This window comes from Engraulis encrasicolus, chromosome 16 (assembly GCF_034702125.1).
Source record: "Engraulis encrasicolus isolate BLACKSEA-1 chromosome 16, IST_EnEncr_1.0, whole genome shotgun sequence".
Taxonomy (NCBI): domain Eukaryota; kingdom Metazoa; phylum Chordata; class Actinopteri; order Clupeiformes; family Engraulidae; genus Engraulis; species Engraulis encrasicolus.
Window position 1 is genome coordinate 8149970 of NC_085872.1, and position 22062 is coordinate 8172031.

The following is a 22062-nucleotide window of genomic DNA, read 5'->3' on the forward strand; positions in this document are numbered from 1 at the left end:
TCAGATTTTTCCTTTGTTATTCGCCCGAATAGTGCTGTCCTTCGCTTCCATCACACCATGTACCCATACATCTTTGCTTATTTTTGTAGCCACAGCAGCTTTTTGAATGACCAACCTACTTTTTTTACCGACTTTTGTGAGAGAGCTACAGTATACATAACTCATTGCAAATCGTTTTGTCTTATAATATACCTTCAGATTGAGGTGGGTAGAGGGGGCTAACTGTCAAGGTGTTTGGAATACCTGCTGAACTACTGGAGCCTTGTCTGTTCTCACCTCGGTCTGTGGTTGTACCAACAAGAAATGCTTTATCATTTGACACAAGCCTCCATTGTTTAATGGCTTTCCCTTTTCTACTCACAGCGCAAAGCATTTTTTGTGGAATGTGAAACACACACGCACGCACGCACGCACGCACGCACACACACACACACACACACAAGGAAGGCACAACAAAGGGTTGTTGTTTTGCTTGAGCACATTCTATTCACGAGGTTAAATAGGCCACATTACACATTGTCTTAGAGAAACATCTGTAGCAATGTATTTGACATAGATGACAATTATGATGTGTATAAAATATTTATTATAATTTATGTAATAAACATAGCTTGTCTATGATACATTTTAATAAACTGTACTAGAGTAAATAAAATATAATGAAGTTTCCATAAGAAATATTACAAACAAATAAAATAAACTAGGTCTATAAAATCAGGATTTATTAGGCCAATAGTCTAAGTCGTATGAGCCCATTCTTATTTACAGTGTCTCTCAATCTTTATGAACTTCCAAAGCTAGTTTCACGCCATGGTGCAAAGGGGTGATGAGGATAGACTTCATGACTTGTTTGTGCAGATGTTCGTGTTCCCGTTTTTGTTCTCTCAGAATCGGGACAGACCACGTCTTGCTGACCGTCTGAAAAACACAAAGTCAAACATTATAATATGAACAACTTAAGATTTGTTGTTTAACGTAGTTGTGATGTGAAATGTGACAGTATGATTACATAACATACCACGGCTACATTAATGATGACTTGTAATGATGAGGTGTCAAAAGTAAAAGTAAATCAATCTTGTAAGTACAACACTAACACATGATATTACATAGCTGTTGCACCATGTACTTCATTATACATAATGATGGATTGTTTTTTGGTGGGCCCTTGTTAGGTTTTTAGTGTTTTACAGCAACAACACAGTCTAACTAGTGCAGTCAGCTGATTGTAAGACAAGTACACAGGTCTACAGGTTACTTAGATAAGCTGCCTGTGTTGGAAGGAAACTGAGTTTCTTACTTTTAACTTTTACTTTCACTTTGTTTTGACACATCTGCGTGTAACTACCTACTTTCCTTTCCTTTGCAAGAACATGACAGTTTTTACAGTCTTTGAGTGTAGAGTAGTAGAGTACCTTTACTAATCCTGAAGGAAATTAAGGAAGGTGAGTGTGTGTGTGTGCGTGTGCGTGTGTTTGATGATGTCATGTCTTGCACATGGTACCCTTATTATTATCGTCCTTAGATCTGATTATTGTCTGTTACTGCATGCGTGTGTTTCTGTGTGTGTGCATGTGTGGGAGTTTGGCAATGTCCTGTCTTAATTTGCAATATATGTGAAGAGCTTTGTTGCAAAATACATATATCCATTTTGGAACAATTTGGAAAATGTACATTTTTTGTATAGCGAATTTCATTGTAATGCATTGTGAAATGCATTTTATATAGGTTTAAAAGATATTCTAAAAATATTTGAATGCCAAGAATTCACAGGTAGATTAAAGGATGTCTGAACAGTCATTTCCAATAATTCAATGCAAAAGTCAAAAGATGGCGTTTTAAGTCATTTTGTAACAGGACTCTTCATGTGTTTATCTTCCAATTACTACATATTGTACCTCTAGATAGAGGTCCAGTCTGATATTAAGCCTCTGCTAGGTCACTATTATCCCTAGGTCTGATTATTTTCTGTTACTGCATGTGTGTGCATGTGTACTGTAGGTGTTTGGCAGTCATGTCCTGTTTTGCATACGCACTACTGTATATGTGTTTATTGCATATGCACTACTGTATATGTGTTTATTTTCCATTTACTACATGCCTCCATCTGATATTAAGCCTCTCCTCTGTCACGATTATCCCTAGATATGATTATTGTCTGTTACTGCATGTGTGTGTTTCCGTGTGTGCGCGCATATGTGGGTGTTTGGTAGCAATGTCCTGTTTTGCATACACACTACTGTAGGCTGTATGTGTTTATTTTCCATTTATTACATACCTCCATCTGATATTCAGCCTCTCCTCGGTCACTCTCCAGCTCTCCCCGAACTCCTTGACCCCCTTGGCCTGGCTGCCGTTGGGCTTCATCATGTCATTCTTCTTGCGGCCGTCGAAGTTTCCACAGAGCCCCCCGACTCTCCTCTTGTATGTGTGAGGCAGGGTGATCTCTGCATTGTCAATATGACAGTGGAACAATGAATGGTGAGTAAAATTGCCAAAACTTGACCTGATAAGTAGCTTAGGATGGCTGCTACTGAGCCTACTAAATGACTAAGATAGCCAGACAATAGACATGTTTAACTTAAAAGTTAACATCAGCAGTGCAGACTAAAAATGGGTTTGAGCACAGCAAAGGGTTTTAGGTAATTATTTACCGGTTTTGTCGACTCCGTTGAACTCCACAGAGAATCCAAAATCAGTCTTCAAGTAGATGCGAGAGGAGCGCTGGAACACTTTCAGCCCTGCAGTGGGGGATAGGGGAGTCCTAGCACTCACACCATTGACCTGCACAGGGGAGAAACAGACAGAAACAGACAGACAAAATACTTACTGTCTATCTCAGAGTTAGATGGCTGCTTCGAAGAAAATTGAAACCCAAAGGAGCTGCAATGCTAATTGATCCCAGTAGGAGGCAGTGTTTGCCTTCTCCTCTTCGATTACACCAAAGATACAGCCACATAGTTGACTTTACTCAGATATAATATATGTCTAAGTCAGAGCCAGGATCTCAGTGCTTAAGACCTGGCAATATAGTGGTGGCATTAGGACTTTCGAAACGAAAATAACAAAAAATATTTTCTTTTTCAGCAGTGGAGCTCGAAGACATCTGTGACTGAGAGCCCAGAATACAGGGCATCATGTCATCATACTAACTGTGTGACAGGGACTGCAGAGAGTCTGCATTAGACTAATGCCAATAGTTAAAACAGAGTGGTAGCTGAACAAACAACAATACAGTTCACCACCATCCCAGCTCTCCCTATCTCTGTAATGCAACTCCTCACATAGACAATGGCAATTAGGTCACCGTTTCACCCCTGGACACACTCCAGCAGGAACATTACAGTAGATGCATCATAAATGTATAGATATGATAGGACTGAATTGCCTCGCATGCTGACCCCTGTGACATAATAACCCAGCCATGTACCATCAACCTTTGGAGGCATGTAAATGCACCATTTTTCTCAGAGGTTAGAGGACTACTGTACAAATGCCATTGTACAGGGAACAGTGTGAACTATCCTTTATCAGAAGTGGGGGGAAAACAAGCTAGCAGTCCAAGGTCCATTCCAAGCTATTTGTGTTCCATTACCAGAGCAGAGCATTAGCAACAGATATTTTGAGTACAAGCAGAAAATCACAGATGATTACTGTATTTCACATAATGGACAAACGCACGTATGCACGCACACACACACACACACACACACACACACACACACACACACACACACACACACACACACACACACACACACACACACACACACACACACACACACACACACACACACACACACACACACTAACAAGCAATACAGAAAAAATACTCACGTAAAGTTTCCTGTTCCTCTTGAACTCGACGGTGTGGTTGTAGACTCTGATCTTCAGCTCCCGTGGGTATCCGCGGCCACCGTGTTCTTCGCTGTCGTCCTCATCATCATCATCGCCGTCATCCCTTCCTCTGCTGTCCTCGTCCTCATCACTGTCCTCGCTCTGGTCGCTCCTGACGTGGTTGACGGCCTCCACGTACACGTCCGGAAGGTTGTGAGGCAGGCTTTCGGTGGATTGGACCAGGACGTAGGAGCGGTACCCCTCGAAGTCGTGCTTCATGTCGTCGAAGGTTCTGTACTCGGGGTCTTTCTCGACGGTGCACTCGCTGAAGTCTATGCCAATTGGAAGTACACAGGGTCACAGGGGTCACATGAAGTTACTGCTTTCTTAGAACATCAAGAGTTCAGATGCAAAACCTTCTAAGTGCATCTGTGATGATTAAAAAAACCAGGCTGTATTTCTTCAAATTTAGTAAACGTCAAAAATCAGTCCTTCTAATTGTGTTTGGGCTTCACTTGCTGTACTTGATAATGACATTAGCTGGCTTTTTGATGATGGAGATTTTGGTGATTACTTGGTGAAAATGCAATTTAAACATGAAATCTTTCAGATTTATGTAATGACATTTAGAAGGTTTTGCATCTGAACCCTTCACATGCATACTTTGAAATGTGCACGAGATTGAGGAAGCATCTCATGTCAGACATTCTAATATGTTTTATAAGGTTTCATTTGTTAACAATTCTAAATCTAAGTGCAGGTCCAGGTGCAGCTGTAAGAAAATAATCTAGCAGCTACCAGTTTAAAGGATGTATTTATTCATTATGTTTAGCATCATATTATATTTTCTGTGAGACCATAGGCCATATAAAACACTATCTCATTCGACTCAGATCTGACTGCTGGAATACTGATTCTCAATATTTTTTTAATAAACACTGCCTGAACCTCATCATAAGCTCGGCAATGCCTGTCTTGGTATTAGTTAATAAAATTTACTAATGCACCCCAATGGCAACTAAGCAACCCCCCCGCAAACTGCATTCTTCTCAAAGCCCCCCTTTCGGGCGCCCCAACACCTCCTGGGGGGATGTAGAGCCCCAGTTGAGAATATGCAACTTGCAAGATCATAGTCCTGTCCAGATTCATCCTCAGACTACTAGAAGAAGCCTGCATGCGTGTGTGCGTGTGCGTGCGTGCATACCTGTGGACTTGCAGGTATAATCTCCATCTCCGTCCATGTAGCAGATGTCATCTCCGTCACACTCATTACCATGGTCATCGCCATCACACTCTACATGTCCCTCGTCATCGTCCTCCTCACACTCACACTTCTGCTCACAGTGGTCCGTGTACCACACCTCATCGAACTGGAGAGACACACACACAAACTTATCTTGTATTTCATTTCATATTTAGTGGATATTTGCCTGGATCAAGCATAAAAGGAAAACCACACTGTAGCGTCAAGGCTGTACATGAAGAGTGGGGTCCAACGTCCATACGCATGTACTATTTTGTACTTCTAATTATGGTTGTAGCTCCATTATGCAAACCTTTCCACCATTGGAACGCTGTAATAGTCATTGAAAAGTTACAGGGATTAAAGTTTTCCGTCGCTACGACGGAATTCCGTCAACTGGATTTTCGTTTGGACGGATTTCCGTCCGTATAATTTATGTCAATTAATTTACAATTTTTACTTTCCAACTGAACTCAAATCGAGAGCACTCCTGGTCATGAGAAGGGGACGAGAGGTGTGTTTGGTGTAGGCCTACGGATGTAGTTAGGCTATACACTCCACCATTGGCGGTGTGATACAACATTCACTCATCAGTAGCCTAGTTTTGGGTCATCCCCTGTTCTTCCGTGTTCCAAAAAAAAGTAGGCTACACGAGCGGTCAACAATTCTGTGGCAGCGCAACGCGAGAGATTAAAAAAATAAATAGCCAAAATTGTTGCTGATGGCAGAAAAGAAAATAATTGTAATACAATGTATAAAGTGCAGTGACGTTTCCATATCATTGCACCTGCCGTGGCAGATATTTAGAAAAAAAAAAATTAATAGTTTACTTCGACTGCGTATGATGTCCTTTTCATGAAGGGTTTGCCTTTTAAGCATTGTGACTCTTACTAGCATTATTCATAGCCCCAATGGGACGACTATGGCAGCTAACTAGGATAGCCTACCATGCGTTTCATCAAAGTTTAGCGCGTTTGACTGGCTGCGTGTAGAGCTAGTTGTCTTTTTGACAACGGATATTTCACAGTCTCATCTGTACTCATAGCAGATTAACTTTGTTGTTGCCGATATATATATATTCAAGAAATAAGTTAAAAATGGGTTGCATTTGGGTCACGGATAGGCTATCCCTGGCAGAGCCAATTTATGCCACGTCTTGTTCTGGGAAGCAGTGTTCTGATGGGTGGACTCATGGTCGATAAATGCCGTTTCGACGTTTGTTTCACTTTCAAGGCTGGTTACTGTGTGACGCTATTTCTGCTAACTGGAATAGTGTGCAGCAGCAACAGTTGTGTGTGTGCGCTTGTTTTTGAGTGGCTCAACGTCTGTGCCCATCTTCTCGGACTATGCGTTTCGTTTGAGTTCAGTTAGCCTATTTGCGCACTGCGCACTCAGGACTGATGGGTGGGTGATTTGCCTTGATTCGAGTGGAAAGCTGCGCGACAAGCTTGGGAAAGTGTGTTACTTTTGTAAACGATAGACGTATGTCTGTGACTGTCGTGTCTACTGCGTCCTGTCAGCTTGTAGAACACGTGCGCATAGGAAGAATCGGGGACGTTTTTTAAATCAATGGTAAGCGTGTGCTTGGCACCGCACATCGAGAAGCAAAAAAGTAGCCAGTAGTTTTCAAAAGAGGTAGACATACCGCTCCCTGTTTGTAAACAAGTTATTTGTAACCGGATGAATACTGAAAAAGGCCGAAGGGTGAAAAACATACAAATAATTAAAGCTAGTTTTCTCCCTCTGATTGCTATGATCAGGGCTTTTTAAATGTCAGAAATACAACTGCAAGCAATGCGCACCAGTGCTTTCACCAGAACAGTGTTTGCCCATTCTGATGTGAAAGACAAAATATAGCCTACTACTAGGCTACAACAAAAAAACCCATAATGGGATCACTCACTGTATCAACACATTGCAATTCCAAGTCAATAATTCTGTGAGATCAGCTACCATTTTGAAGCAGCATTCATTGTGAATCCATTCTGCATGATGTTGTGAACAATTCATAAACAATGGGTAGAAATAAGAGGAAATAACCAAAACATGCCCCAAATTTCAGTTCAATCTTTGCAGTCTGATATAGTATCCATTATCCCTCCATTCTCGGCCAGTTTCTAGTCAATCTGGTAAGCGGCCTAGGCCTGCCCGCCCTCTTTCCTTTTTTTGTATTTAGAAATTGGCATCTGTAAACATAGCATTGTAGGCCTACATCTGATTGAGCACATCTGATCTAGTACCTACAGGTACACTCATACTGAGTCTATATAGGTCTACTGAGTGTATAATGAATATTCATTGTTCATGTGAAGTGTAAAGATTTATGTTGGTTGAAGTTCTGATTTTGTGGCACTTTTTGGTATTACTGGCGCCCTCAAGACATATAGGCCTATTCTGCTCTAGGCGACTGCCCCGTCTGCCTATGCCGCTGGCTCTGGCACCATTCCTTGCATGTATGTTTCGTCATGAGGGCAGAGCCTGGCTACATTGGTTTTCGTAGGGTTACGGAGTGATACTCGATCGGGTGCCTAACCGGTAAAAAAGTTCAGTCAGATTACTTTTTTTTGCTTCAATCCCTGAAGTTAACTACCATAGTATTACACTATGACATATTAGACAGTGCCTTTAGTAATGCACTACAACTTGGTCAGCAAATTTATAATGGCGCATCTTAACGGCCTAAGTTTTAAGAGTGACACAACAGACAGATAATGTGACACTACGTTCACTTTGCCATTGGTAAGCTTCAGGTATTTGTCAGTATTACTGTAGCACTGGGTTTGTTCTCTGCCTTCATTTTAAAATACTGTCCTTCCATGTATATGAACTGCATGACATGGAGGGTGTGGATGGAATCAGAGAGTATTTTCCAAAGTGTAACCACATGAATCTCAAACAAACGGAGCAGAGTATATGAAGCATACAATTAGTTTCTGTTTGTATTCATTCTCATCTGATCATTACGTTTATGTCTATTGTGTTTGTGATTGTGTCCACACACGCACGCGCACACACACGCATACACGCATGCATGTGCACACACACGTACCGAGAACAATTACAATTATCCATAATGTCACTTACATAACGGTACTGTCCTTTGTGGTCCTGGCAGCCACACTTCTGGATGGGCACGCAGGCTCTGTCCTTGAGCACAAATCCGTCGTTACACACGCAGCCCTCCACACACGGTTCGTCACGATCGCAGTGGGGGGAGCCATGCAGGTGCTTACAGGTGGCTGGGCAGGCAGGCATACAGTCAGTGTAGTGGCTGTTCTTTGGGCAGGATGGTGCTGTGAAGAGAGGAGGATGATGGCATCATTATTAAGGGGACATACAACCGCACTGAACTGCTTTTTCCATTATGCCAGATGGTGAAATTCTAATGGCAATCTTGTTTGCTAAGGAACAATAAAGGTAAAGTAGGTCGTGTAGCGTTATTCTGTCTGCATGGCATGCTCATGGAATCAAAGTGTCGGATTCAGGTGTTTTATGACATTCAAAACATTCAGATGATTAGTAAATACAAAACATTGTCTATTACTGCATTAAGGTAATACTTTACTTGGTTTTGGAGTGGGAGGAGCAGCTGTGGTTGGTTTGGGTGTTGGGGGAGCTGGTGTCTCTGGATTAGGAGGTGCCGGAGTCTCAGGATTTGGAGGAGCTGGTGTCTCTGGATTTGGAGGTGCAGGTGTTTCAGGATTGGGAGGTGCTGGTGTTTCTGGCTGAGGTGGAGCTGGCGTTTCCGGCTGAGGTGGTGCAGGTGTTTCTGGATTTGGAGGTGCTGGTGTTTCTGGATTAGGGGGAGCTGGTGTTTCTGGCTGAGGTGGAGCTGGCGTTTCCGGCTGAGGTGGTGCAGGTGTTTCTGGATTTGGAGGTGCTGGTGTTTCTGGATTAGGGGGAGCTGGTGTTTCTGGCTGAGGTGGAGCTGGCGTTTCTGGATTAGGGGGTGCTGGAGTCTCTGGATTTGGAGGTGCTGGTGTTTCTGGATTAGGAGGAGCTGTCGTTTCTGGCTGAGGTGGTGCTGGTGTTTCTGGCTGAGGTGGTGCAGGCGTCTCTGGATTAGGAGGTGCCGGGGTCTCTGGGTTAGGTGGTGCAGGTGTTTCTGGATTTGGAGGAGCTGGCGTTTCTGGATTAGGAGGAGCTGGCGTTTCTGGATTAGGAGGAGCAGGCGTTTCTGGCTGAGGTGGAGCTGGTGTTTCTGGCTGAGGTGGTGCAGGCGTTTCTGGCTGAGGAGGAGCTGGTGTTTCTGGCTGAGGTGGAGCTGGCGTCTCTGGATTAGGAGGTGCTGGAGTTTCAGGATTAGGAGGAGCGGGTGTTTCTGGTTGAGGTGGAGCAGGGGTCTCAGGATTGGGAGGTGCGGGTGTTTCTGGTTGAGGTGGAGCAGGGGTCTCAGGATTGGGAGGTGCGGGTGTTTCTGGTTGAGGTGGAGCAGGGGTCTCAGGATTGGGAGGTGCGGGTGTTTCTGGTTGAGGTGGAGCAGGGGTCTCAGGATTGGGAGGTGCGGGAGTCTCGGGATTAGGAGGTGCAGGTGTTCCTGGGTTTACTGTAGGAGGTGAAGGTGTTTCTGGGTTTACTGTTGGAGGTACAGGTGTTTCTGGATTAGGAGGTGCAGGTGTTCCTGGATTGATTCCTGAATTGATAAGGGAAAAGACTCGGTCATTGGTGAGGGGGTACTGGAATAGGTCTTTATTTTACACTCAAAAACACAAATGTTCTAGGATTTCTATTCAATCTCTCTGTAATGCATTTCATTCTTATGGTTCATTTATCTTATGGTTCATTTCAGGCTCTCAATTTGTAATTTGGCTGGCATACCTGAACAGGAACCACGATAAAGCTTGATATCATCCACAGCCACATCAGAGAGAGTAGTTGTTCCTCTGCGTCCCTCTAAAATGATCTGGAATGAAAAGAGTGATGACATGTTACTCAATGACTACCAAAAATGGGGCAGCCGGGGTATGGTGGCTAGGTAGTTGAACTGTAGAGCACAGGGTTGCAGGTTCATTCCCCACCCCTACCAATTCCTTTCCTCCCTCCATAGCTGAGGTGCCCTTCAACATGCCTATCTGATCCCCACATTATTCCAGGGGCTGTAACCAATATCTTGTAATACATAATCTGTATGTTGCTTTGGATAACAGCATAAGCCAAGTGTAATGTAATGTAAAAGAACTGGTTATACAATGCAGCCAACTGTTAAATAGACTTCACCAAACCATAAACATAAAAACAGACACACCAACCACCCCCACGATTACCACCACCAAATTACTTCAAGCTCCTCTCACCTGGAATGGTCCAGAGGTGGTCAGATCAATCTCCGCTTTGTGCCACATGTTCCCCTGGTTATTCCTCTTGGTCCAGACTCCCTGTGCCCACCGGCCCTCAAGCAGGTATACACTCAGGCCCATCGTGTCCGCAGTGCCATAAATGTGGTACCAGAACTGAAGACACTGGGGGCCCGCGTCACCACACTGTCCACTCAAGAGGCGGGCCGTGTCACCATTGTGCACTCCGTCTCCTTCGACATACATATAGTGGCCACCTGAAAGGTATTATTGTTGTTGAAGAGCAATTGGCAAGGTATGACTTACATAATGAATACCCCAGCATAATATCTGCATTCTGCACAGGTAGTAGTGATGTTATTGATGAGAGAATTCATATATATGCAGTGAGTAGAAATTGCTGCAGAGATATTCATATTCTAGGCAGTATGTTGTTTTGACACCCTGCTAGAACACCCATCACATAGAGGCTACATGCCCTTGGGGAGGTTTGAGCCTGGATCGACCCAGCAGTACTACTGTGTCTTTCTTAAGTTGTTTTCCTGTCTCCTCTCATGCAGTCATATCAAATAAAATCCTAACAAGCCCAGAAAAAAGGTGTCCTTACTTCCACTGGTGTGGTCGGAGGACGGTCCAGTCATCAGAGTGGGGGTGGAGCCACTCTGCCATGTCCAATCAAAGCTGTCCGTGATTAGCTGGGTCCATGAACAAAGACTTTTGTCGAAATTACAGCCGATGTCACAAACTGCCAAAGAATTGAGAAACGGTTGTTGAGTATTTCATGTTGTGGTGGGCATATTTCTTCTGGTCATCTGATGAAGGTGCATACACTTGTTAACACTTTGTTGAATTAAAATATACCTGGATGGGGATTTCCTGAGTTGTCATTTGTTACTGCAGGCAGTGCGGTTGGGTCCATGCCATTGTTACCAGAAGAACCTGGTCCTGGTGAGAGAGAGAGAGAGAGAGAGAGAGAGAGAGAGAGAGAGAGAGACAGAGACAGATAGAGAAAGAGAGAGAGAGAGAGAGAGAGAGAGAGAGAGAGAGAGAGAGAGAGAGAGAGAGAGAGAGAGAGAGAGAGAAAGAGACAGAGACAGATAGAGAAAGAGAACAGATAGAGAACGAGAACAGCCAGAAATAGAGACTGTCAGTAGTCGTATAACTAGCATTGGCACACTAGCACAAAAACAAAAAAATACCTTGGCCTGGCCTGAACTAGTAAAGTGGTACCTGTATAAAGTGGTCAGTAAAACAGGTATGAGCTTACCTCCACAAGATCCATATGTAATGCTGAAATCATCCAGAGCCATATCAGACATCGCATTGGACCCTCTGATCCCTTCCAGAATGATCTACAGGACATATGCATACCATATACACTGTGTGAAGATAATATAACGTATAATTTACTTTACTTGTAAATAATTTGATCATTTGAAAGGCTCTTTTCCAAAGCATTATAAAATACATGTTTGTATATTTCAGGTATCATCAGGAAACTCTAACTGGATTATCTGCTTTTCCCCCCAAACCAAATTCAATCAGTATTTCTGAATATGAATATGTATAGCACTTTGGGAAACATTTATAGCACTGGAAAACCATGGATAAAAAACCCAGCATGGAAGTAGTGGTGCCATATCAAATCTGCAGGAAGCTGAGGTAGCCATTTTTAAAATGCAACTGGAGTGTCTCTGTGCTATACAGAGTCAAGCTATCTTGTTAAAGCCTGAGATGATCTTGGTTGCTCCTTTGGAGCGACCACACTACTACATAGCCTAGTTTTACTGTGTACTTACAGCACATATATATTTGTAAGTTTTGTGTGTGATAATGTGTGTGTGTACTGTGTACAGGTACGTGTCTTTGTGCCTGAGTATTTCCTATTCTTCACACACAAGTTCAGATCAAAGCACACGAGTTTCAGAACAACAAGAGCTGTACTGTACGTCTATTCATATTTCGTAAAGCTTTGAGAGAAGTTGCAATGTCAAGCCAAGACAAGACAAGGCAAGGCAAGAACTTGACAGGCTGCCTTGAGTGCTAAAGTGATTGCAGGCGGATGAGGATAAAATGTACTGAAGAGAGTGTAATACAACCTTATCTACTGCAGATAGGAGAGTTAAGTAGAGTAGAGTAACTTTAATGATCCCTGGGGGAAATTAAGGTGTCAAGTAGCTTACATACACATAATGCCCACATGGATATGGACCTCTAAAGACACATAACACAGGTAATTGTCATGGAGGGGAAAAAAGACAGAAAAATAAAAAGGCAATTGTGCTAAAACATAGTCTGTGAGTTGGGGTAAACAAATGTGCTAATATTGCAATGCCAAGACAAGTCAAGCCAAGACAAGACAAGACAAGACAAGGCAAGACAAGACAAGACAAGACAAGACAAGACAAGACAAGACAAGGCAATAACTTGACAGGCTGCCTTGAGTGCTAAAGTGATTGTAGGTAGGCAGATGAGGATAAGATGTACTGAAGAGAGTGTAATAGAACCCCACTGCTTATCTACAGATAGGAGTGTGTGGCCTGCCAGAGCGCTATCAGCCTCCATCTGCTTCTCCAAAGCAAAAAAAAGCCCTGAAGTCTCACCTTAAACGGCTGCGACACCTTAATCTCCACAGTCGCCTCTTGCCAGGAGTCTCCCTGGTTGTTGGACTTGGACCAGATCTTCCTGGCCTGGTTGCCGACCAGCTGGTAGACGTTGAGGGACATGGAGTGGGACATGCCGTACATGTGGTACCAGAAGCGCAGGCAGTGGGTGCCTGGCACGGGGCACGCCGGGCTCATCATGCGCGCAGAGTCGCCGTGCACCGCCGCGTCGCCCTCGATGTACATGTAGGACCCACCTGCCAGGACAGAGGATGGCATGAGGATGGAAGGAATTTTGAGTGGCAGATAGGGGTGTGCAAAAAATTGTCTAACAATGCATCGCAATATTTACTTTCATTATATACTGCACCGATTCAAGACAATGTATTGCAATACTTATTTTCATGATATATGGCATAATTCATGACACCAAAAATAAAGAAGTAAAAGAAAACATTGTGTGTGAAATGTGCTTCTAGCTATTTTTTTCAGAAGAGAGAATGTAATATTTCTGTTGTACCACCAGATAAATTGACTTATGAATGCTATCTGTACACAGCAACTGACAAGTAAGCTGCATTTTTACACATTCACACATTTGATAGTATCGCATTGTGGCATGTGTATCGTGATGCACATCGAATCGTGAACCCCTCGCCAATACCCCTAGTGCCAGCCACAAGGAACTGTGAGCTTTTTTTGTTCCCTCCACCCTAACCTTCTTGGTGTCATCCGGTGGCATTTATGTGTATGTATTGTAGGAGGAACGACCTGCAAGGCAGGGAAAGACTTAGAAATGTACAGCTAAGATTCAAGGGGTGCCATAAGTAATTGTTGGCCCCTAAAAACATTTTTCGGTTCTCCACTCTAACCTACAGTAGGTGTTCCACTGAGGTATTACATGTACTGTACACATAGGACCCATGCCTGAGAGTTAGAGGAAGGCTTTGGAACCATATGATATGCCGCACATGTAACTCTATGGTATTATTGTCACTAGGTGGGTTTAACTCTCACTCAATTAAAATATACAGACTGGAGGTGTTGACCTTACCTTTGCAGATTTAGGTATCTATGCTGTATCGCCTTCTGTTTACACATCATATCGGCTACGTGTATATATTGCATATTGCATTGCTGTACTTGAGAATCCCATAGCATTGTAACCTATTTCTGCTACACCAGTCTGGGGGACTTAACTTTCTTTTTTTCACATTTTCTTTTTTTGTCCTTTCTTTAAAAAAATGAAATGAAACAATACACTTAACACAACTTTGGGGAAAAACAACAGAAAGAGAGTGTTAATAGATGCTCACTTCCTGTTGTGTGGTCACTAGAGGGTCCGCTGTGGTCTGTTGGAGTGGCGCCAGTCCTTCTCCACCAATCAAAACTGTCCTGCACAAGCTGCTCCCATCCACACTCATCGGTGTCAAAATTACAGCTCATTGGACAAGCTGTATGGAAAATAAAGACACATGATCAGTAAGAAGGCTCCTCTGTCTTTTCTTTTAATTGTTATATGTGGAATATTTTTGTATTACTTACCATCTGGAGATGGGGTGGCTGGTGGTTTGGTAGTGGTAGTGCTTAAGGCTGTGAGAGTACAGGAGAAAAAAGAAGAGAAGCATTAGCACCAGCTTTAACAGCAACATTAGCGCAACAATCACATTGGCAGAAATATTCCCACATAAACACTAATATTCCCTCATACCTTACTCGATCACTCACATACAAACTGATGAGTGACATTATGAATAACATCCATTGCCACTGATAATATTGGAATACCTCACATAGACCAAACACAGTTATTTTATGTTTGTTTAATAGATGGGATAGATGGGTCAAAGACGTTTTTTGGGCTCAGACATCAGGCATGTAATGCCCATAAATTAATTAGTAATTGGTGGTTGAAATGCTGCAATAAAAAATGCTTCTTAGATAGTCCACTAAAACAACAAACAAAAAATCCATAATAATGGCACTGGCTGTCGTTGCACCGCCCTGATGAGTACTACAGCGAAAAACCTCAGATACTGCTCAGATATTGCTAGTTAGGTTAGTTTACTGTATGTCTATGTTATGTCATGTCATGTCATGTCATGTTATGTTATGTTATGTTATGTTATGTTATGTTATGTTATGTTATGTTATGTTATGTTATGTTATGTTATGTTGTCATATCATGGTATGCCATGTTGTTATGTCATGTTAGCTTATGTCATGTTTGTTTGTTGAGGGCAGAGCTCAGCTCAGTCTTCACTCCAGTCGCACAGGTCATGTTATGTCATGTTATGTTATGTTATGTCATGTCATGTCATGTCATGTCACGTGATGTCATGTCATATTAGTTTGTTAGTTGAGGGCAGAGCTCAGCTCACCACAGGCCGTGTCTTTCCTCCAGTCGCCCAGGTCCACCCCGTTAAACTGGCAGGCTGCCACGTAGGACTCCAGCGACGGGCAGAGGAGGCCCCCTCCCGAGGCGCAGTGGTCGTACATGCAGCTGTCCACGAAGATCTGGGGGGGCACGGACATGTGGCAGTCCTGGAAGGCGTCCCCGAAGAGCTTGCGGCACTCCTGGAAGCCCTGCTCGTGCAGCTCTGGGATGCAGGCGGGCTGCGCCGACTCTGAGACAGAACAGCTGTTTTGGGGAGCGAAAAAATACACTATTGTCATGATATGTATTGTGGTAGTTATGTTGGGAGTTTTTTCAGAGCTCACTTGGGAATAAGTCTGGATTGAAAGATCTGTTTTATACTGTAGCATATATGCTGTAGCTTGATCACTCTATGACAAGTTTAATGTTAATTTTAGATTATTTACAAAACACATCAGGAGCACACAGACACAAGATAACAGTACTGGTTAGTAGTATAGTAAAACCTGTGATAATTTACAGAATAACAGAAAAAAAACAGATCTTTGAATTCCCCTCAACAGATGTATTAATTAACTAATAGGACAACAATGTGTGGTGATGGGAAGATGAAATAAAAGTAGTAGACACTAAAGACCCACCTGTTCAAAGTAGCATATAGAGGTTCATCCATCTTCTCAATATCATTTTCTAATTATTATTTTATTGTCATATTTTGTTTATTAGGTGACCTTGGGTGTTCAGAAACGCACCACCATGTAACAAATAAAATGTTTTCATCATTATTTTTATACTAAAACAAGGGACCCCCCCATTATATGCTATGTAATAAGAACCCAATTCTGGGCCCACTCTCTCCCTAGGTCCCCTCCCCCGTGTCGGCCTCCCTGATTATATCCACTCACTTCCAGTTGCTGTCCTCCACCATCCAGCTGTTGACAAACGGGTCAGGCCTGCCCATGAGCTCTCCATCGGGCGTCACAAAGTCGTCGAACTGGCTGCCCGAGTAAGTCCCGCACAGGCCGCACATCTGGCCCTTGTAGCGCTCGTCCACCTGGACAAAGAGGCGGCGGTCCACATCGAAGAGCAGGGACAGTCCGAATGAGGTGTTCACGTGGACGTGCTTGTCGTTGGCTTGTATGAAGATGCTCTTGATAGGCATGGCGGGTAGAGAAACCTCTGCTCCGTTGACCTATATTTATAGCACACAGAAAAGTCAGTAATTACTATTGGACACAAAAATAAGCACATAGCAAAATTGTGCATCACATAAACTATTGGTTGAATTCAACAACCCAAAGCCATGTAAAAAAAAGACGCCCACCACCCAAGTGTGGGGTTAAAACTCACATAGACTTTCTTGTCGCTTCTGACGGCCACGTGCAGGCCTTCCACCTCCAGCGCCACAGAGTCCAGCGCCGACCAGGCGTGGCCGAGCAGGTCGTTGCGCGTGGTGATGGTGAACTGGACGGCCGAGGGGCCACAGGTCTTGGCCAGCGTGTAGTTGCAGTTGCCCTGGTAGTTGTAGGCCTTGCCGTCGAAGGTGATGTAGTGCGGGTCCCCGTAGACGTAGCAGGTGGCCTGGCCGGCACGCTCGCAGCCCATGACCCCATCCCTGACCTTGCACACCTCGCTGTCGGAGCAGGAGGCGGCCGAGCACTGCACGTTGCCCCGGCCCATGCACTGGCACTGCCTGTCGCACTGGCCGGTCATGAAGACTGCGCCTTTCTAATCGCAGAGATAAGATGAGATAAAGGGGAGACGTGTTGAACAGGAGGAATGCATAGAGAATACAGCGCCTTGATTTGACTTTTGACCACCATTTTTTCTATAAGCGGTGTACAATTAGATACCCCAGTGCTCATCTCGTTGTCTTTATCCGTGGGCGTGTAATGTGTCACTGCCCAACATAGCAGCAAACAGAATTATTCACTTGGTCTGATTGTTACTGAACTGCGATGGGGGATGTTTGGAGGGGCCGATCATGTACATATTGATAATGTAACATGTTTATTCATATTAAATTGAAGTGTCTCCAATATATCCATTGCGAATGTAGATTTCTGTTGTTGGATATGCATATACACACACGTCACGAGGCAAGTTTGGGTTGGGTTTGTTTCTAGAGGGTGTCCAGTCTGAATTTAGTCATAGTCAGAAAATATGGCATGGGTGGGGAAATGAACAGTGCTCTCCTCCACCCAGAGGTCTAAGACATGAAGTGACCGTCCCTTTTTGAGGCTGCTCAGTTCTTTGGATGTCTGTTCAAAGATCACTGATCTGGCAAACGATAAATTACTCAAGGTGGGAAACACAGACTGTGTATGGACGTGTTTGCATGTGTATATGTGGTGTCTATGTGTGTGCATGCCAAACTAACAAAGTAAAAAAAATGTAAGACCTACACCTGTTGTAACTGCTGGTGAAAACGCAGGAAGAGCGTATTATGTTGATATAAGATAAATGCTTACAATGTGTGTGTTTGTGTGTATAGTGTTTTTGAGTGTGTGTGTGTGTGTGTGTGTGTGTGTGTGTGTGTGTGTGTGTGTGTGTGTGTGTGTGTGTGTGTGTGTGTGTGTGTGTGTGTGTGTGTGTGTGTGTGTGTGTGTGTAAGCATGCATGCATCAGTGGCGGCTGTCTCACCTCGTAGTGCTCCCCATCCACCCAGCATCCGCAGTCCTGGGCCGGCACACAGGTGCCCGCGCTCAGCATGTAGCCATCGTCACACTCGCACGTCTCCCGGCACACATCTCCTCCGCAGGGCGCCGTGGCGTCCATGGCAGAGCACACCTCAGGGCAGTCGCTGGCACAGGCGTTATAATGGCTGTGTGGACCGCACACCATTGCTACACCAGACACAAGCGCAGGGGACAATCTTTTTACATCACATTCATCTAGATTCTAGCTCATACCCAAAGTGATTAACATCAGAGACAACATAAAGAAGTTGATTTTTTGCAAAGGTGTAGTACAGAGTAAACAAGGTGTAGTTCAGTATGGACGTAGTATACGTCAGTGTTGGGCAGTAATGCATTACAAAAGTAATGAATTACTCTTAATGCATTACCTTTTGCTGTAATGCAGTAATATAAGGCATTACAGGGCAAAACATATCTTAACTTACAATGCATTACAATGACCTTCATTTTAGAGGTATTCAGTGTGTTGGGTCAGAAATAAGCTATTCCTGAACCTGGTATTTTTAGTCTGCATGCTGCCAAAACACCTCCTGGATGGGAGGTGAAAAAGTCATGACTCATGAGCTTGATTTGCACTGTAATAAATTGCCAGATCTATATCTAGGCCTACAGTTCTTTTGGTGAAAGTAACTAAATTAATGCAAAAGTAGTGTGATGCCTTACATTTTAAATATAGTAATATTGTAGTGTAAGGGATTATTTTGAAAAGACCGTAACATGTAATCAGTAATGCATTACAGTTTTTGAGCAACTTGCCCAACACTGGTCATGAGGCTGACACCAAATCCAGTGTCTTGGCAAACCACAATACAGGCAACGAGAGGAAACGGCACTGTGCACAGTATCCCTGATTAAGATCACTCATCAAGGTTTTGGCTTTGTCGTACGTGTGTGTGTGTGTGTGTGTGTGTGTGTGTGTGTGTGTGTGTGTGTGTGTGTGTGTGTGTGTGTGTGTGTGTGTGTGTGTGTGTGTGTGTATTTGTGTGTATTTGTGTGTGTGTGTGTCCTGTGTGCGTGTGCGTGTGTGTAGGAAGTCTACATACGGCAGAAAGTGTCATTCCTCCACGCGGGCATGTCGACGCCGGCCTCCTGGCATTTGGTGGCGTAGGTGTCCAGCAGGTCGCAGAGCGTCTCCGGGTCCCCGAGAGTGGCACACATGTCCAGGACGCAGCTGCTGAAGTAGCTCTCTTTGCTGAGCAGCGAGGAGCAGGCGGCGAACGGCCCGTCAGCCACCAACATGGCACCGCAGTACGCCTCCCCGGCAAACTCAAGCAGCGTCTCGCTCTTCTGGCACGCGCTGGGCAGCACGGGGGACTCGCAGTGCGCGCCGCCGCTCTGCCAGCTCTGGCCCAGCGACAGGGCGTCAGGTGCGGCCGAGCCGTCGGGCTGCTGGAAGTCGTCCTCTTGAACGTGGTTGAAGTTGCCGCACATGCCACAGAGCTTGTCGGAGTACTCGTCTGGCACCCTCACCAGAACCTTCCCGCTGGCGCGGTACGTCACGGTCAGCGCAAAGTCGGTCTCCAGGACGACGGAGGACCCTCTTCGCTCCACGGTGATGGCGCCGCCACTCATGCTCAAGGGGAGGGTCTTCCACATGCCGTTCACCTGAAAACCACAGCCATGTGAATTACGCATGATTAGTTTGAATCATTTCAATACGCAAACAGACACAAAAAACATGTGCGCGCACAGACACATTCACAGAGACACACACACACACACACACACACACACACACCATGCACGCACACACACACGCACACACTAATAATGGCCAATGGCCCTCCTATCTGCATCTGCCCTAACTTCAAAGTCAGAGATGATACGAAAAGGAAAACAGCTGTGTTTGTGGATGGACCGATTCAATTATTCATTTCCTGAACGATGGTCCCATCATACAAGGTGAAAAGGTGTGTGTGTGTGTGTGTGTGTGTGTGTGTGTGTGTGTGTGTGTGTGTGTGTGTGTGTGTGTGTGTGTGTGTGTGTGTGTGCGCGCGTGTGTGTACGTGTGTGTCCACGTATAAAGCAACCAGTACCTTCCACGAGACTCACCATGACTTTGTTGAACTGTCTCCGCAGCATGGACACCTGGTTGCCTCCTAGTTCCACGTTCACCTGCTGGACGGACGAGACAGACGCGCTCCCCAGGCCTTCGTTCTTCACTTCCACCCTGAAGTCCGCCACCGGCCCTCCCTCCACGCACGTCTTGGCCAGAACGTAGGTGCAGGGTGCCATGAAACGAATGTTGACCCCGTCGAAGGTCGTGTAGCGGGGCTCTTTGTGGGCGACGCAGGTGCCGAAGTGGTCGCGGCTCCTGGAGGAGGTCGCCGTCGCACAGGTGCTTCCCTCGGGGCAGGTGGCGGACGCGCAGGAGAGCTGACCGCCAGCGCACGAGCAACGGGTGAACTCGTCTGTCCAGAACTCGCTGCCTTCCTGACATTGCTGGCCTGTAAAGCAGTCGTACAAATACGGACATTGTGACATGGTATTACTTTACATTCGGTTTAGCAGATATTCTCATCCAAAGACACTTACAAATGCAAAGGTAACAAAGGTGTAAGTGAACTCATAACAAAGTTCGGGTTGCCAGGGTGCAGCTTGATTTGTTTGTTTGTTGGCGAGTTTTGTTATGAAGGGAAGCGCTCTTGGGAAGGAGAGCTTTCACAGGTTGCATAAAACTCGAGAGGATTGATCTTAGCCCATTTGTATGATTTGAATCATTTTCAGGTAAATACTGTAATGGGTTAATGTGTACATTTACTCACAGTAGTATATCAGACACACAGATAATAGGGCAGCCATGGCCTAATAGTTAAGGAGATGGGCTTTAGATCGGAGGGTTGCAGGTTTGAATCCAAACCTTACCTCTCCCTACACCTCAATCCATATATGGCTGAAGAGCCCTTGAGCAAGGCACCTAATACCCACATTGGGAACTGTAAATAACTAAGTCACTTTGGATAACAGCGTCAGCTAAGTGTAAGTTTAATTAAACGCAACACAGGTATGATCAACATGGGAAGCCACCTACCACACTGTTCTCTCCTCACTCCCACTTTGCCAAGGGCCACCTCCCCATCCTCTGGTTGACCTCGGACCATCTCAAACAGGACCTGTAAGACATAGACAGAGAGAGAGCGAGAGAATTGTAAACCTGATACCGCCCTGTTCAAATATGTACTTAGGTGTAATTAGTAACAGACCTCTCCACCATTACCACTACTAGGATGAAGAATGAGATCATCTTTTAGTTTCTCATTCACAGCACACCACCCTTCTGTCAGTTAGGTTTCGAGGTTAGGAGTATAGACCCTGAAAGTAAATAGTTTAGGTGTGCAGTTGATTCTAATGTCCTCCTGGAGGAGGGGAACACCTTTAAGGAAATAAGAAGGGCCCGTCTTTAGCAGCTGCCACCGTATGCCTGTTGCTCACCATCTTTCCTCACTGCTATATGGCCAACCTACAAAACGGAGAGAGCTAACTAAATTGTGACACATGCAATTAGTGCTGTTTTTCTGTGTGGTGAAGGGTTATTAAATTGTGCAAGTGAAGGGTGAAGGTTATACTGTATGTCTGGTGAAGAGCTGTTGATATTACAGTAAAACAGATCAGAACAGAACAACCTTCTAGGAAACACAAAGTTCGGTCTACACTATTGGGTTGGGGCCCTAGTCAGCATGGTCTTGTCCTTCGTGTCAAGACTGTCAGTCTTGATCATTTTTGTGTGTATGCACAGGAAAAGGTTAATAAGATTATATTTCTGTAGTAATCTGGTTGACCATCTAAATCAATTATTAATAATGTATACCTGTGTCACTATACATCAATAACATTAGATGACTAATTACAGCACACCAAAGTTCCCATTAGTTCCTACCTGCATGCCCGTCTCTTCAGACTGCGCCAATGGAATGAACACCTGTCTCCAGGCATCGGCGTCCTCGGTGGGGGGCGACTGCCACAACGGCGTGTCCGTCTGGGGCTCCCCTGCCCTCAGCAGCACCCGCAC

General features: G+C 44.6%; 1 protein-coding gene across 1 annotated transcript; it reads right to left on the reverse strand.

Annotated features, from left to right (window-relative positions):
• Positions 1-476: 476 nt before the first annotated feature.
• Positions 477-20537, reverse strand: LOC134465964 (IgGFc-binding protein). The gene is made up of 21 exons (XM_063219863.1): positions 20106-20537; positions 19097-19658; positions 17998-18200; positions 16705-17082; positions 16260-16546; positions 15359-15618; positions 14516-14570; positions 14294-14430; positions 12978-13234; positions 11642-11726; positions 11236-11319; positions 10982-11119; positions 10375-10631; positions 9872-9983; positions 8646-9656; positions 8165-8373; positions 5042-5207; positions 3838-4169; positions 2655-2784; positions 2279-2447; positions 477-918 (listed from the first exon to the last, which is right to left on the reverse strand). The coding sequence occupies exons 1-21, from the start codon at positions 20535-20537 to the stop codon at positions 885-887; spliced, it is 5298 nt and encodes a 1765-aa protein (XP_063075933.1). The 3' UTR covers positions 477-884.
• Between the last annotated feature and the right edge of the window lie 1525 nt (positions 20538-22062).